Genomic DNA, 17,941 nt, shown 5'->3' with positions numbered 1-17,941 from the left:
TATAAACATCCTTATTGTTATACTTTGTGTTGGCTTGGATATAAATGTTCAGATATTTGTACTTTAGTGTTGGCTTGGGTATAAATGTCCCGATTGTTATACTTTGTGATGGCTTGGGTATAAATGTCCCTATTGTTATACTTTGTGTTGGCTTGGGTATAAACGTCCCGATTGTTGTACTTTAGTGTTGGCTTGGATATAAATGTCCCTACTGTTGTACTTTAATGTTTGCTTGGGTATAAACGTCCCTATTGTTATACTTTGTGAAATATTTTGATTTTTGTTATTTCTAAATAAGTTAAACATGAAAACAATTTAAGAATAAGCAAAAATGTATGCTTTATTGAAAAAGAAAGCAAACTTCTGCTTTGAACAATTCAGTAGCTATGACATGAAGGTACCATTGGAATTTTCAATGTACATCTGGTCGTCAAGGCAGGTTTGACTGTAAGTTGGGGTTTTTGATTAATGATGAAAAGACATTTTAAATCCCTTCCAAACTGATAAAAAAAATAAGCTAACTAGCAAAATGGAATTGTTATGATTTTATTAAAAAATGAACATGTTACTGAACAACCATATTCTTTGACATGGCACAATTTCCTCAAATTTTCATTTTTTTTCATACAAGATAGATAAAAAAAACAATGGAAAAGCTTGATTATACTGATCATATGAATTGATTTTAACATTCATTTGTTAGTCCATCTTGTCTATACAAACTTCATTATCACTTCAAAATTCTGCTGTGTCCCATCCAAGCTAAAACTGATTCATACAGTAAGATATTAATACAGCCCTAGCACAATTACTACAGCATAAAAGGGATGGTAAAAGCAAATATGGTTCTTTGGCTCAAATGGTTAATAAAAATATGTGTTATCTGGATAAAATACTACTGATAATGGAATTATTTTAATTGAACAGACTACCCCACAAAAGGTCTGTGAAAAATAATCAGAGTCAACTAGATTAAGAATCAGTTAATGCTTTACTTCTGCCAAAATAGACTGGAATATAATATAAGGTAACTAGAGGCTCTCAAGAGCATGTGTCGCTCACCTGTATTTACTGATGCTTTGGAAATCATGTAAAATAAGGTTAAAATCATAATTAATACTATTAGATATTAGATATAATGATATCTAAAATAATAACAAAAAACTGCAAAATTTCTGTAAAATTACTAACTCGGGGGCAGCAACCCAACAACGGGTTGTTGGATTCGTCTGAAAATTTCAGGGCACATAAATCTAAATCTGATGAACAAATTTTGCCACCTGTCAGATTTGCTCTAAATACTTTAGTTTCAGAGATATAAACCAAAAACTGCATTTTACCCCTATGTTCTATTTTTAACCATGTCGGCCATGATGGTTGGAAGGCGGGGTCATCAGACAATTTTTTTAAACTAGATACCCTAATAATGATTAAGGCCAATTTTTCTCTCAGTAGTTTCAGAGAAGAAGATTTTTGTAAAAGGTTACAAAAATTAACGAAAAATTGTTAAAAATTGACTATAAAGGGAAATAACTCCTAAAGGAGTCGACTGACAATTTTGGTCATGACGACTTAATTGTAGATCTTACTTTGCTGAACATCATTGCTGTTTACAGTTTATCTCTATCTATAATAATATTCAAGATAATAACCAAAAACTGCAAAATTTCCTTAAAATTACCAATTCAGGGGCAGCAAGCCAGCAATGGGTTGTCAGATTTGTCTGAAAATTTCAGGGCAGATAGATCTTGACCTAATAATCAGTTTTACCCTCTGTCAGATTTACTCTAAATGCTTTGGTTTCAGAGATATAAGCCAAAATCTATATTTTACCCCTATGTTCTATTTTTAGCCATGGCGGCCATCTTGGTTGGTTGGCGGGGTCATCGGACAAATTTTTAAAACTAGATACCCTAATGATAATTGTGGCCAAGTTTGGTTAAATTTGGTCCAGTGGTTTCAGAGGAGAAGATTTTTGTAAAAGCTAAAACTACAGAGGTGACGGACGACGGACGCCAAGTGATGAGAAAAGCTCACATGGCCTTTTGGGCCAGGTGAGCTAAAAATGCATTCCCTTCCAAGGGCTGGGTAAAAACTGAAAAAAAAAAATCATAACAAAATTGAGTGTAGCGCCAAGATCACTAATTTTTCAGATCCATAACAACTAAGGATATAACAAAACAAAAACAATATTAATGCAAGTTGTGACTGGTGTTGTTGTAGTTTGTTACATTTAAACAGAGGTAGTTATGTTGTGTCTAGCTTTGTATCTGAAGCACCAGTTTCTATAGTAACACCATTCCCATTACATTTTACTTCCTTTGTTGATTGTTTTGCGTTTGAATTGTCGTCTGACCCGCCATTAACGTCCATTTGAACACTATTTTCTGCTGATTCATTTTTATGAGACAATAAATGCACAACATTGTTTAATTTGACTTGTGAGTCCCAACCACATGTATATAACTGTAAGTCATTCATCCATGACACTCCTCGTACATAATCTTTATGTGAACAATCTCTATATCTGAAAATAGATACAATTTGTGATAAAAATGTCTTTTAGAAAAAGGAATATTGAGAAATTACTGAAGAACAACTGAGAAATGATTCTCTGATTCTGTATTTTAGAAAAATCATTGCAAGGACTTCCATGCCCTAACCACCCCTATATAATTTGTTGTTGAAATCAAAATTGTTTGACAGGAACATTTAAGTGCAGGCAATTAGGATTCTATTTAGGATGTCCGTGCAATAATACATCAATCTTTACCTAGGATTCTAATTGGCATCATCAACCAAAAATCTAAAGAAAACTGTTAATATAGAATGTCTTTTAATTGTTAAAGTTCAATGGAATTACCTATATAGTGCAATATCATGGACAGAGTCATTAAAAAAATAGATGTACTGTAGATTCATTATTATTTTTGGGATACCAATTTTTGTTGATTTCGTAGATAAAGGTTAACCACATATTTAAATGTACTTCAAGATTTACACTTTTTTACTCGTTTTTTATGTAGATTAGACCGTTGGTTTTCCTTTTTGAACGGTTTTACACTAGAAATTTTTGGGGCCCTTTATAGCTTGCTGTTCGATGTGAGCCAAGGCTCTGTGTTGAAGCCGTACTTTGACCTATAATGGTTTACTTTTATAAATTTTGACTTGGATGGAGAGTTGTCTCATTGGCACTCATACCACATCTTCTTATATCTAATTACACTTTCAAAATTTGTATACAGATTGTGGCAAATCCACGAAATTATATGTTTTCCTCAATCCACAAAAATTGCTATCCATGAAAAAATAATAAATATGAATCCACAGTATTAAGCAATGAAAAATAATATATGTATTTCAATTTGACTGTTGAAACGGAATGATATTTAACTAATAATATATGTATTTCAATTTGACTGTTGAAATGGAATGATATTTAACTATTAATATATGTATTTCAATTTGACTGTTGAAATGGAATGATATTTTAACTATTATAATTAATATATGTATTTCAATTTGACTGTTGAAATGGAATGATATTTAACTATTAATATATGTATTTCAATTTGACTGTTGAAATGGAATGATATTTAACTAATAATATCGCAACATACTTTGACATACCATGTATTTGTATTTTTTCCCCAACCATATTTATTGCCAATATCTACTTATATATATACTTGTTTTCATTTAAAAAGTCTTAGTACAGTGATGGATCTAAATTTGAAAATCTTTTTTTCATTTCTGATTCCTCAGCTAAATATTTTTAAATTGTGGTAAGTATGTCACAATAAACTTTAATACTTACACTTGTTTCTGTGTTTCCATTGATGTAACAACAGTTGTACAATCCTCTGATACAGAGGCCAATAACTGAGGTCTGCAAAATAAAATTATATGTGACTCAATTTCTAAACACTACATGTACCTAAACTAAGGACATCATGAAAATAAAATATGTGCATTATCCATGGAATACCTGTTGCCTGCCTTTCCAAATCATGTACGTAGAAATGAGAAAATTCACGTTTTGGTTTGGGAAACTTTAAAAAAAGATACAGAAGTAAAAAATTAAAATATATGAACAACTTCATGTCCTGTAACAGAATCTGTGCAAGTTTGTTGGAATTCCCATGTATGGCATAGCATGTCAGTCTAACAGAACTTATATGAACATTTGTCACGTTTAGTAATTGAAGCATAATGTAGAGAACCTTGTTTTAAACTATGTAATCCTAGTCTTATCTTGATTTTACTAAGTTAAATAAGAACTTTAGTGGGTTCTTAAGATTCATCAAAATTTCACACAATTCAAACTTTACAATTTTGTTTTACTTCTGTAATTGGAATTTTACTCTTTCATTGGTATAATTTACGATATCCCTTAATAAATTTCATGTCAAATACCAGAGACAAGTAGAATTTATGAAATTTGTGAAAAAATGTAATTGCTATCAGCCAATCAAAATGCCACATTTTTTATGTGAGGTTGAATATATAGCTCAAACACACTTACCTATTACTACAGAATTCTAATTTATACACATCCCTTGTGTGCGGTGTAAATGATAGAGGAGTTCCGATTGAGGTTCGTGTATCCTTGAAGACAATCTGCCCTGTGCTACTACCAACAGCAAACATGTTCTTAGACTGTGGTTGCCATGATAAGCATCTCGGTGAGTTTTCTAATGGCGAAGAATCTGTTGGAAAATATTGGAAAACAGAATTCTTGGTAAATACAACAATGTTTATTGACAGCAATACTATAATTAGCTTTATTGTGTAACTACAAATAGTAATTTGACTTAACATATAATGTACAAATAAGTGCATGCAATAACATTACCATACAATTATCTCCTAGTATCCTGCTTCAGTATAAGGGAGTTGTAAAACTTTACATAAAATACCCGCTAATATTTCTTTTAATACTTCCCATGAGTGACTGCTTAATACAGGTTCGACTGTACCCATGGCCAAAAGACATCTTGAGATCAACATTCAGCCCTCAACAATAGACATTATTGTGTCTATATGCATTTGTCCTGAGAAGTCTTAATCAGAGCATAACTAACACAAATTTCAACTCCATTCGATTATCAAGTTTACTCAGGACTATCTATCATTATGTGATAAAAATAAACAAGTTTTTAAGAATGTATGCAGAATTTCTTTTGGTCATTAAAAACTAGCAATGCTTTGACCCCTTACATTGAAGATTTCAATATTCTGCATATTTGAGAGGAAAGCATCCTGTTAATATCAATTACTAGCATAAAACCATTTATTACTTGATTTTAATACAAACTAGAACTGTGAGCGAAATCACAAAAAAAACGTCTCCAAGGAACTGTGCTTACAGGGGATCATTACCAACTTTTGCAATATCAAAAGAAAAATTGATTATCTCCTCTTGAACATGTGGAACCATGGTTATATTTAATTCACATTCTCAGTGTTCTACAATTGTGAAAAGTTTGATGAAAATTCTGGTAAGTCTTTATTTAGAATAGTGCTTATGAGAGACTATTACCACATATTCAATATTGAAGAAAGTAAGTTCAATTACCTCCCCTTTAACATGTAGGACAGAGATTATATTGCTTTTCCTCAAGTAGTTTTCTTAAATTAATATCCATACAGCCTGTTTGTTAGGACAAGTTGGGCTTACAAGGCAAATGGACAGACAGGATGATTCCTATATAGCCCCCAAAATATTGTTTGGAAAAGCAGAAGGGGGTATACATATAATATAAAAACCTACTAGTTTGTGCTACTGACAAACTGATATACAACCATTGTTTGTTTACATATATGCTTTTTGTACCAAGAAAACTAACTCAATTTTCTTAATGAAAAAAATTCAAAAGCCATAAAATAGGTGACCAAAAACACCCAGGAATTCTAAAGGCAAACAATTTTTTGTTTGCCCTTAGAATAAACCTCATCAGCTTTCAAAATGAGTGCTTATCTGTAGGCCTAGGACATGTGAAAATCAATTTGACTTTGTGGACCTAAATTGTTTTTGGTACTCGAATGCAATAGAAGTATTGACTTTGAGTACTTAATTTTGTATTTTCCTGTCTTTATTTTGAAATATAAATGTACATTTTCACGTGAGAAAACCTTTTTAACAAATTTCTTTAATTGGCAAGCAATATACATATTTTCTGAGTGTCAAATAAAATCTGTGATTTTGAACAAATACGTTTCATTATACATTCAATCAATGGAGTGAGTCATGTAATTTTCTGGATATAAGTACTTGTATAATAACTGTTTAAAAAAATTTTCTATGTAGTTTGCTTCTGATGATCTGATAATATTTTTTATTACAAGAAAACTGGTACCTAAAAATGACTTTTTTGAGTGATTTTTCATTTTGGAGAAATTTAAAAAGTGTCTTGATTTGAATAAAGTATTAAAACAATCTTCTAGCTAACATGAACCTACCTACAATAGAGGGTATAAATTTTCGTTCTATAGGAAACATACCTACTACTGATGCAGGTCGAGGTTTCCGTGTATCCCATAGTAAAATTCTTTTATCCTGAAAAAATAATTGAAGTAAGTATTACAATATAAGTATAAATATAACACACTAAAGTATAAGTATATGAATCCTGTCAACTCATTTCTGCATGTTATATCCTGGAATTCAACTACTATGAAATTTACTGATAAAATTTGTCACTCCTCATACAAAAAAGTCCTGAAATTGAAAAATGTCAATTATCAACATCTGCAATTCGTTTGTTTTTTAAAAATTGTACTAAGGATCAAAATGGAGATCCACATTAGCAAAAATTATCTCAAAATATATATAAACAAATCATGATATGATGCCTCTGTTTATCAATGAAACTATATAGTTGCAATTTACACATTTTTGTAACCAAAAAGAGTGGAAAAATTTTTTGAACACCATTTCTGAATGTTTTTGGGGCAATGAACAGGATATTTCAGCATTTAATTTTTTCATGGTTATGTTTTTATTTTTGACAAAAAACGCAACAGGATGAGTATAAATATATTGGATTTTTTCTTGCTTATTTTTAAATAGTATTTCTTCTATTACTGGTGATTACCTTCAAATAAGACAATAGACATATATGATCTCTGTTAATAGGGAGGCAATGAAAAAATGTTTCATTTTAATTTTAGATTTGACATTATGTCCAATTATCCCTAATAAAGCAGCATACTCTTAGTTATATTATGAGCATCAATGATGAAAAGATCAATATATAATTTGCTCGCATAACATTGGAAAATGTTTCATGCGTATTCAGAGAACGAGTTAACAATGAATACAATTGGTAGGTCCTACAAGTAGTGGGTTTACAGAAAGGTCAACAGGAAGTGACAACACAATTACTGGTATTGCCATGTTAACAAGACCAAAACCGGGTCTGGACCTACTTTGCTACATGCAATTGATTGAGGCAATATGTATATTGGAGCATAACTGATCATCACTGATGCCAAGAAAACTTTGGATGAAACTTTTCCTTGTAGAATGAGTATTGTAAAATTTCGAACTATTGGCAAACAGGAAGTGGCTACACAGCAGATGTTAAAATTGCTTAATCGCTACAACTTAAATAAATATATATAAATTGTCCATATCATTTCCCAAATGGACATCACCTCAACGGTCATTCACATAATTCTAAAAGCCTCCTGACCATCTATCATACAATTATTTTTGGATTCATTCTTGTTTGTAATCTTTTTCAATAAGGCCAAAAAAAATACATGTCTGTTTCCTGCCTCCAACCATTATAAACTAGGTTAGTTCAGTCGGTCAGGATTTTATTTTATTCTATTTTTTGCACATAAACAAAATTCTGGGAAATTTTCATGTTTCTCTGAGTTGATCCTGTTTTACACTTTAATATGCATACCGTAATTTGCCCATGCATGTTGATACATTTATAACTTTCCACGGTTTGATAAGTTCGAAACTCGATATACTTTGATCTTATTACAAATTTGAGTGAATAATCCAGCAGAATTCTAATAATAAGACTCACAACGCTTTTTCTTGAATAATTTTTGGAAAGGCACAATAAAATATTTTAGGGTTAGCAATCAAATTTAGGGTCGGTCGGGAAGCAGGAAACAAGCTTATATTATTTTTTTGGCCTAACGAACATCATGAGGAAAGCTCATGTTTCTTAAACATTCAACCATTCTGTTGATAAAAACAATAACTTCAGTACTATTCTTTTGGTTTTGTCTTTTTTCACAGATGATTTGATATTATCTCATCATTATGTGCATTGCTCCTTATCTTTATTATCATCAATTTGTAATCTTACTTGTGAACAAGACAGGAACATGGCTGGTTCTAAAGGATGACATCTTACACATTCTACTATATCGAAATGCCCTACAATTAACAAAATCAATATTTTTTTTTATTTTTCTAAACTTCTGCATTGGATTGTTACATGTTTCTTGATGAAATTGTGCAATGAACCTTTAACCTCTTGATAGTTTCTTTGTTTTGCTGTTGAGTTGCTATCTCTTTGATGTATACCCACATCTCCTTTTGTTCATATTTAAAATAAAATGCTCCGCTGGGCGCAACTTGATACGACCGCAGAGGTCGAACCCTGAACAGTTGGGGCAAGTATGGACACAACATTCAAGCTTGATACAGCACTGAATTTGGATTGTGATTAAATATTTGACACAGCACAGGTTTCTGACACAGAATGAATGTGGTCTAAGAACTTAAGAATTTTTAATTTACCTTTTCAAACCATATCATTATTATTTGCTTTTATATATAAATCAGAAATAACCAATTTAAAATGGAAAATTTTAAAGAAGAAAAAATCCCCCCCCCTTTTTTGATCCCCCTTATGATTCATCACCCCCAAAACTCAATCCCAGCCTTCCCTTTGTGGTATGGTACCTGCAGTACAATTTCAGAGAGATCCATACACTTGAACACAAGTTATTGTCTGGAAACTAGAAAAATGCTTGTTTTTTGGCCCCAAATTCCTAAACGTTTAGGGCAATTACCCCCAAACTCAAACCCAGCTTTCCCTTTGTGATATGGAACCTTGTAGTACAATTTCATAAAGATCCATACACTTACACACAAGTTATTGTCCTGAAACTAGAAAAATGCTTGTTTTTTTGCCCTTTTATGGCCCCCTAATTACTAAAATTTTGAAGCAATTACCCCCAAAATCAATCCCAGCCTTCCCTTTGTGGTATGGTACCTTGCAGTACAATTTCAGAGAGATCCATACACTTGAACACAAGTTATTGTCTGGAAACTAGGAAAATGCTTATTTTTGGCCCCTTATTCCTAAACGTTTTGGGCAATTACCCCCAAACTCAATTCCAGCTTTCCCTTTGTGATATAGAACCTTGTAGTACAATTTCAGAAAGATCCATACACTCACACACAAGTTATTGTCATGAAACTAGAAAAATGCTTGTTTTTTGCCCCCTAATTCCTAATATTTTGAAGCAATTACCCCCAAAATCAATCCCAGCATTCCCTGTGTGATATGGAACCTTGTGTTACAATGTCAGAGAGATGCATACACTAACACACAAGTTATGTCTGGAAGTTACAAAAATGCTTATTTTTGGCCCCTAATTCCTTAACTGTTGGTACCATAACCCCCAAAATCAATCCCAACTTTCCTTTCCTTTTGTGGTATTGAACCTTTTGGTAAAATTTCATAGAGATTCATTCACTTAAACTAAAGTTATTGTGCGTACAACGACGACGACGCCAACGTCATACCAATATATGACCGCAAAATTTTTTGGCGGTCGTATAAAAATATAAAAACCCTAAACATTATCTGAATCTTACTCAACCTGTTTGTTAATGTAGGTATATAACATTTACTTACGATCAGCTTTAAATGTGTTAAATGAAATCTTAATAATGTATTCAATTGTATAAAAATGAATCAGAATATAAAAAGATCTGCCTTATGTCACAATACTTGTATGCTTGTAGCCAATCATAACTAAGGAGAAAATTTTGTAATGGTCCTAAACCATTTTTTATCATAAAAGCCTAATTTTCATTGATATAACCGGCTACTTACCTCTAAATGAGTGAACTGATGAGAGTGTTTCTACATCCCAAACTTTGATACTGAAATAAAAAAAAAAAAAAAACTATTTTGCTTGTATAAAGTTTATATTAGCAATAATATATTTGTAACTTTCTGGACATTTTTTACAGATCATGCATACATCCTACATTGAGAATATTGCTAAAAAATGACTGGAAAATCTGTGAAACCTCAAAATAATGCACAGCATGTTTTAGCTGGATGGACGACAGAGTACTAGGATACATTGGTCTTTGATGGCCTTAAAAAAGACACTTTCATAAACCATTTTCTAAATTTTTATTTTCAATTCAAGAGGTTATATAATTAAGATTAGTTGATTGGAATCAACATTTTTAAGTTTGTGTAAGGAAGAAAATTTACTGATCAATGTTAAAAACAATCTCTACTAAATATGGTATCATATATGCACCACACTATTTGTTATTCAAAGAGGCCTACAATATTTAAGATGTTATACACAAAATAGAAATGCAAAATTCTTCATGTTGTTTGTAATGTTCATTTTTTTGATTGGACAACACCCCAAATTTCAAGGCATCAATTCCATGACATCCAATTGAGGAGGGCTGATGTTGTGTGTGCATGATTTGGTAGCGTGATCGTTCAGGTATCAATTTTTGTTTTGATGTCACACATATCAGTTTACTGAGCTTTTAAATTGTGACCATCAAATCTCTCATTGATGCTCACAAATATTTAAATACAATACATCTCCTTATTGACACAACAATAAATAAGTTAATTCCTGTATTTAAATATTTATACTTCCGCAGCATCCGATTGTCTTATGGTCTTTTTCTTTTTTCGCCATAGTTTTTATTTTCGACTTACGAGTTTGAATGTCCCTTTGGTATCTTTCGCCTCTCTTTTATACATACCATTTATCATATCCACATGATACAGCTCGTTTGTTGTCACATGACAGATGTACACTACTGATGATGTTATCATGTTCTAAGGAGGAATGAACGTGTACAAATGTGTGGTAATTTTCTATCAACTCCCAGATTTCTATACCACCTGTCAAACAAATAATATTCATCAATTAATATAAGTTTAAATTGAATGTATTTTTAAGAATTACTATAGTGTAGTGGTTAATTCATTAGAACATGATGAAGCTATAAGGGTCTTTGTATTGAATGTTAAAAATGCTCAGTTAGTTTTTAATTCATGTATTCTCTTAGTGCAACCAAAGAGTAATAATAACCAGTAACAGTAGCCAATAATAACCATGATTATGTCTGTAATATGATGATATGCTCATTTAGTTGAAAATCCAATTTTATGTTCCCTGTAATGCATTTCAATACTGTATTATTTAACTTCCAAGTGTCTTTGAAGTGCCAAATCATCATACATTTTTTTGAAATCTGAGCGAAACACTAGCATCATTTGAAAGAATGGTCTTATGAAATCTTGCTAGTCCTTCGGAATAGTTTTTTGTTGTTAAAAGGGGAGTAACACCTTTAGTATCTAGTTTTCATGTAATTTCTTATCTTTAATGTTTTACTGACTTGAAAATGTCAAATAATTGGATGGTATGGATTCATAAATCTTAGTTTAACCAACATTTTTTTCTGTAACTGTCATCCATTTTGCAACAGCTGATCATGCTGATGTGCAAGTTTTACCAATAGACTATTTTCATAATACCATCTTTTGACTGTATTTTATAATTTTTCGACAAGTTACCTAATCTGTGGTAGGACATCCTGGTACCCAGTCAAGTAGGAGCAACCAAAAGAAGTAAAATAAAACATATAATCGGTGCATTTTGGGGGGAAGTTTACTGTTTTCGGATGACTTTGCCTTGTATAGAAAACATAAAACAGTTAATCCCCCCTACATTGTACTGATCGTAAGCTTGATTTTACTTCTTTAGGTGGCTCTTACTAGACCCAGATCCAAGATGTCGGAAAAATTTAAAACTCCGGAGTCAAGTCGGTAATATGAAAATAGTCTATTGTAAAGCAGGGATTTCTTAAAATTAAATGAATCCTATACCTAAGAGTAAAGTACAACTGTAATTTTCTTCATGTAAGCTGAAATGTCACTCTTAAACAAAGTAGATAGAAATACCTATAAAATATTCCTAAAGTCTGATTGTGGGAACAGCAAACCATTTAGTGAAAACTACCATTGCTTATCACGTTATTCTTATTCATATATACTATAGTCTAGAGACAGCACTAGTGTAGCACAAATTTCCCCAAAATAAATATTCACCAAAACTTATCTTATTATAATTGAACATCAGTTTAGTCATTGTAAGTTGTAATTGGAGAATTTTAACATAATTCTTTGATTCCATTTAGATTCAAATTTTTAGACCAAATTGAATAGGGTAGGCCAAATAAAATTTGTGCCTGTATACCTGTATCTAAGCCAACTATAACCTTGTTACTATCTATCCATCTGGCATCAGTAAGGCCAGCCTCTAATTGGACGCCAGCTGTACATTTTTCTACATCAGGTGCATTATTTGGATTCTGATAAAACCATAATGAACCAAGCCAATATCTGCCTGTTAAACTTGAAGCACCAAGTAACACTCCGCCATCTGAAATTACAAATCCATCAATTAATAAATACTGTCATGACTATTGGCTTAAACAACATTTAAAAGATATGAACTATGAATATACTACCGTAAGGCAGTCTGGTTTTGTGGTGCACAGGTGTGAAACTTCAGACTGTATTTGAAAACTTACAAAGTTGAAAATATATCATTTACATGTATGTTATCCCTGGGCAAGCATGTAACCGATAAAAAATCAACACATATTTTGCTTATTACTCATTTGTTCCATTTTTCTTTCTCTTTCATGTCAATAAAAGTCACAAATGTTTAACAATAAAACATATATATGTACATATATTCAAATAACATTCTGTTTAATAAAACTTACATTTAGAAATATACATAAATTTATATATAGTGAACCAACACCTAAAGTAGTAATTGTGCTGTTGGGTGGGTGGATACCAAAAGGTATCCACAGTTGTCTTTCACTAGATAAGTAAATAAAACAATAATAAAAACAACAACACCCATCAATTACCGCATGGTAAGGTCCTGAAGATGACAAACCTGTTGGCGAAACATGTAGACCACATAAAATCTTACCATGTGGTAATTGATGGGTGTTGTTTTCTTTATTATCATTTTATTTAGAAATATAACAAGCATTCTGAGAGTATTGCATGGCAATACATAGTCCCCTACTGGATAAAAATTCATTATACTGGAATAAAATGCTAACTTGTTCTACAACTTGTCATGGTGTAAACAAAAAGTAAATATCATGTCAATATCTTCAAGCATAACTAAAAACAGTGTGGAAAACTGATTATATGCATGAATTTTTCAAGTCCAAGGACCATAACTCTACACAAAGTTATTAGACCGAAACAAAAATTTGAACTTGATCTGTAACTTGTCATGATAAAACTATATATATACCAATTATCAATCAATATCTTATAAGCATGATGAAAAAAACATCAGATATGATTAATAGTTCTCTAAAATTAGATATGATGTAATACAGTGTATATCTATTTTCAAATTATAATCAAATGTAATTAATAGTTCCAAATATTTTTTCTTTCATTTGTCACAAACTAATATAGATTTTTAACTTATCTATAAAATGTCAACAACTTTTATCTACACAATGTAATGTATTGAAATATATACATTAATAAAAATAAATTATTATCTAATTAAAGGATTTCTCTTCATAATTTTTTTTTATATATATACAGCATTCAGAAAATTAGTTTATACTAAATAACAAACAAACCTGCCAAAAAAATCTTCAAATAATTTAACAAAGAATGTCTTTTAAAAAATGAGTTATCTCCCTTTGTACAGAAATATGGTTTAACATAGTACTCTTAACATTAGATATGGTCCAGAGTTATGGTCCATAACTCTGGACTAAATCATCAGACCGGAACAAAATTCGAACTTGATCTAAATGTATAACTTGTCATGATAAAACTAAATACCAAATATCAAATCAATATCTTCAAGAACGAAGAAAAAAAGTGTGGAAAGCTGATTTGCTGGACTGACGGATGGACAGACGGACGGACAGACGGACAGAGTGCAAACCTAAAGTCCCCTTCGACTTCGTCTGTAGGGGACTTATAATAAGCTAGATAATTATTAGACAGGATTAAAGCCAATTCTGAAATTTTCTTCTGTATGAAGACAATAAACATGATAAATATACAGTTAGCTTTTTGCGTAATGAAACATTACATAAATGACATGTATGGATAAGTAATAGTTTTGTTCTTTTCCATTATCTTATTATTCAGTATATATAAATACTTACACTATTGGAAGTTTACCTTAGATTAAGATATTTACATAGATTAGATAAATCTCAACTACATAAATGTACCAAATAAGTTGAACTAACCATTTGCTAACTGAGGAATCTACAGGCCACTTTAATACATTCAACAAAATTATTAAAATATTTTAGAAAGATTAAACTGTTCTACTTCCCTGTATCTATCTATATCATGTATATTGTGCTAACCACATGCATTTTTCTTGGCTTCTGTTATTTGTAGGTCAGCATATATATGTATGCATATGGTCCAACAAAAACAGTTGAAGTCTTCTAACAAAAAACTGTATTTGAAAAAAATATGTACCAAAACTGCTAATTAAGACCATTAATTAGAGAAAGTAGAAAATAACCTTATGACTGACATGACTGATAGACATGCATTTTTTTAAAAGCCTTATGACTTTTTCTGTGGATTTAAAGATATATAAGATCATGTTTTTATCATCCCTCCCTGGATTTATTTTTTAATTTTGCCTTCCAAATTTTCTTTAAATAATGTAGCAAACTAGGTAAAAATCAATAAGAAATCTAATTTTAAGACATTACATGTATGATGGCATGAGGTCTCTAAAACTAAAATTAGAAACAGAAAGTTTTCTACTAAAGACAGCAATATATTGCAGAAACTTTAGGATGGCTGTTCCTTTTAGGAACACAGTCAACTTATGACCACTTCTCAAAATTAGTTGACTTGAAATTCTTCATGTCAAAATATTTTTGTTGTCCTGCTCTAGAAACACAGTAATTCATATAAATTTACTCCATTTAAGTCAAATTTTGATTAGTTGAAATTTGGGGTAACTCCGGACAACTTAATCTACAATGTATGATCGGAAAGCATGATAAAAGATGAAATTTTGTTCATGAAGCCAGGAAACTATTACTCATAATAGATCACATACATTTCAGATGCATGAACTGATTTTATATTAAGAACATTTGATACAGAAAAGATCTCTCATTGATTTTTCCTTCAAATTTTGACATCAAGTCAATTTTAATACATGCATGCACTATAGAAATACGCAAAGAAAAATATACATTACTTTTTGAGATATTTCAAGTAAAAACAAAATTTCATTTTTCAATCATAACACATCTTTCAAATGGAAAGAAATCTTTTCCCCACTTTTCTCAAAGTGTTACTAAATTAATAGGCCTTTGAGTTAGTTCCTTGAATAAACATGATAAAGGTTGAATGTGATAAAACACAATTATTTGTAATAAAAAGCTGTAGACAATTTTCTTGCCAATTCAAATGCATATATAGAAAAAATTCTACCGTTGATTTTTTCTTGCACTTTTGATACAACATTCCACAAGTAGTACTTACATAGTCATTTGCAAATAGAAAAAAAAATGGACATCAATATGCTCATTTCTAAGCTAGAAATAGAAAATCTGCAGAGACCACATTTCCCTTTTCATGCTACATTACGTCACAAAATATTCTTGTGTGTTTTATATTAACCACAATGCATTAGCAGTTTAATCTTTCTCCCTGACCTGTGTATGGAGCAGCAATGTATTTATAATATTTCTAGGCCATGCAAGGCCATGTTTCAAATCCTATCATTTTGTATTTGTCCATTGTACAGTACAAACCAGTCATGGCAATTATGGGAATCGGTCAAATCTTCTATATCACTGATGATGATCGCTAAACAGAAATTTTAGACATTGAACGATAATCAATTCAAGAGTAATAATAATTTAGAGATTGACAACTTTTTAGTTGTTTAGAAATATATCAGCTTTTTGCAAATATATCATCTTTTTCAATTTCTGTAGTTGAAAAATAATGATACTAGTGTTGTATTTATCTTTTTAATACTGGTTAATGAAATCATAATACAGTGTGTACTGGCTGGTCATTATCGCGTAAGATACGATTTTGACATGCCTACATAGCTGATGAATATTCATGACTTTATAGATAAGGACAGCACGTGTAGCCAAACAGAGTGGAGTGGTAGATTTGTAGCATAACTGTACATATGTAGTTTATAGAATAGAAAATTAGATCAGAAATATAGTTATTAATTATTATAAAGCCAAGCGAGTTAAAACACGGATCTATCATAGGGACATAATTTGTGATCTCCTTAACCTGGGAACAGTATATCTAACGGGAAATGAATCTGATACGCTTTTCAGTATAAAATTGATAAAATCTCGGACTCCCCGAGACTTCCCGAGATTTACAGATTTTGGTAGCGTCTGACTGAAATACTATCAAAACTGCTCAACAAATAAACCACATAACTCTTATTGTAAATAAATACAAATTTTTATCATTTAGTAGATATATTTTGTCATATAAAATTACCAAAATAAGTTTGATTTATTTGATGTGAAGTGTTTTATAATAGTTTGGGAATTTGTAATCATCATCGAGGCAATGGCCGCCATTTTTTTATTACCTGGTTTGCATTCTGCACAATTCTGTGATGAAATGCTTTCGATTTTAACAAATTTGAAGTGACAGAATACAAGTTTGATACACTAGCTTCACTGTAAAACTAGTTTGAATGACATTTTATTGATAATATCAGAAATTATTAGGATAATAGCGAGTCCATGTCCGTTTCTGTATCGTATCTTTATTAACTATGGCACGACGATAAAATCGACTACAATCAGGTAGTGTCAAGTCCCGTCAATATATATGTTCCTGCCTTAACCTATAGAAAAAGCATGAACACTTCATTTTAGAATTGATTGATTGATTGTTGTTTGCTTAATGTCCAGTGACTTCCTTACAGTAATGACTTCTAGTAAAATGCGTATGATTTTTAAATTCTCTAGATCTGGACAACCATCTATTTGACATTTGGAGAATCTTGTATAATAATGTTTACCAAATATTTACATAATTTCATAAACATGATAAATGTTAATCATAATTATTTTTCTCTAAATATCATTTTTTTTTATAATAACCACGTGTATTTCCAATACAAATACATGTAATCTTGTAAACCGATTGAAAAAGTTAAAAGTGGCATTTAAATGGAAAGAAAAGGGAAACAAAGCACTGTGCTATTGAAGGAAACAAAGCCAATCATGCTTCCGCAGACGGACATACAGTTGTGTCTGATTAATCAAGTATTTCTACAAACCTGTGTGACACTGAATCACATCTAAGTGTCTATCCATGGCGGCCGGGATTTGATCCATCACTGCTCAACCGAAGCTTGTTTATTTTCCGGATAAGAAAAATTCGTCAACCAAAACCATGTGCACTGTTTGCCGCAAATGGGCGCGAGATTTAAATCACATTTTGATTATGTTTTTTAAAATAAGAAACAGGTGCCATTTTTTAAAGGTGGTCAGATATAAAATAATTTATTACTACTTACATATGTAGTGATTTTTCAAATCCTTAAGTGGTGATGTTCATCAAAGTTACGACATCAACTACTTTGGTACGTTGTA

At 31.1% G+C, this 17,941-nt stretch overlaps 2 protein-coding genes across 3 annotated transcripts in view; one reads left to right on the top strand and one right to left on the bottom strand.

Annotated features, from left to right (window-relative positions):
* Positions 1 to 17,941, top strand: part of LOC127724703 (E3 ubiquitin-protein ligase parkin-like) — a 558,693-nt gene that overhangs the window by 479,580 nt on the left and 61,172 nt on the right. The window lies entirely within an intron of this gene.
* Positions 531 to 17,772, bottom strand: LOC127724707 (methylosome protein 50-like). Of its 2 annotated transcripts, none has more exons than XM_052231786.1 (9): positions 17,626 to 17,772; positions 12,508 to 12,693; positions 11,009 to 11,150; positions 10,098 to 10,147; positions 8,334 to 8,404; positions 6,463 to 6,559; positions 4,526 to 4,709; positions 3,818 to 3,889; positions 531 to 2,527 (listed from the first exon to the last, which is right to left on the bottom strand). In XM_052231786.1, the coding sequence occupies exons 1-9, from the start codon at positions 17,681 to 17,683 to the stop codon at positions 2,248 to 2,250; spliced, it is 1,140 nt and encodes a 379-aa protein (XP_052087746.1). In that variant the 5' UTR covers positions 17,684 to 17,772; the 3' UTR covers positions 531 to 2,247. The 2 variants fall into 2 exon arrangements, with proteins under 2 accessions (XP_052087746.1, XP_052087747.1); XM_052231787.1 differs by having other exon boundaries at positions 6,505 to 6,559.

Source organism: Mytilus californianus, unplaced genomic scaffold (assembly GCF_021869535.1).
Source record: "Mytilus californianus isolate M0D057914Y unplaced genomic scaffold, xbMytCali1.0.p SCAF_14, whole genome shotgun sequence".
Lineage (NCBI taxonomy): Eukaryota > Metazoa > Mollusca > Bivalvia > Mytilida > Mytilidae > Mytilus > Mytilus californianus.
The sequence above is the reverse complement of the archived record's forward strand: the minus strand, read 5'-3'. Positions and strand labels throughout refer to the sequence as shown.

Excerpts from the sequence above, each read along its gene's own strand:
- LOC127724707 (XM_052231786.1), bottom strand. The coding sequence starts at position 17,683 with ATGGATCAAATCCCGGCCGCCATGGATAGACACTTAGATGTGATTCAG. Across the intron at positions 10,148-11,008 it reads TCATGTGGATATGATAAATG|TATCAAAGTTTGGGATGTAG; the intron begins GTATGTATAAAA and ends TTTTTATTTCAG. Across the intron at positions 3,890-4,525 it reads TTAGAATTCTGTAGTAATAG|ACCTCAGTTATTGGCCTCTG; the intron begins GTAAGTGTGTTT and ends TTTATTTTGCAG.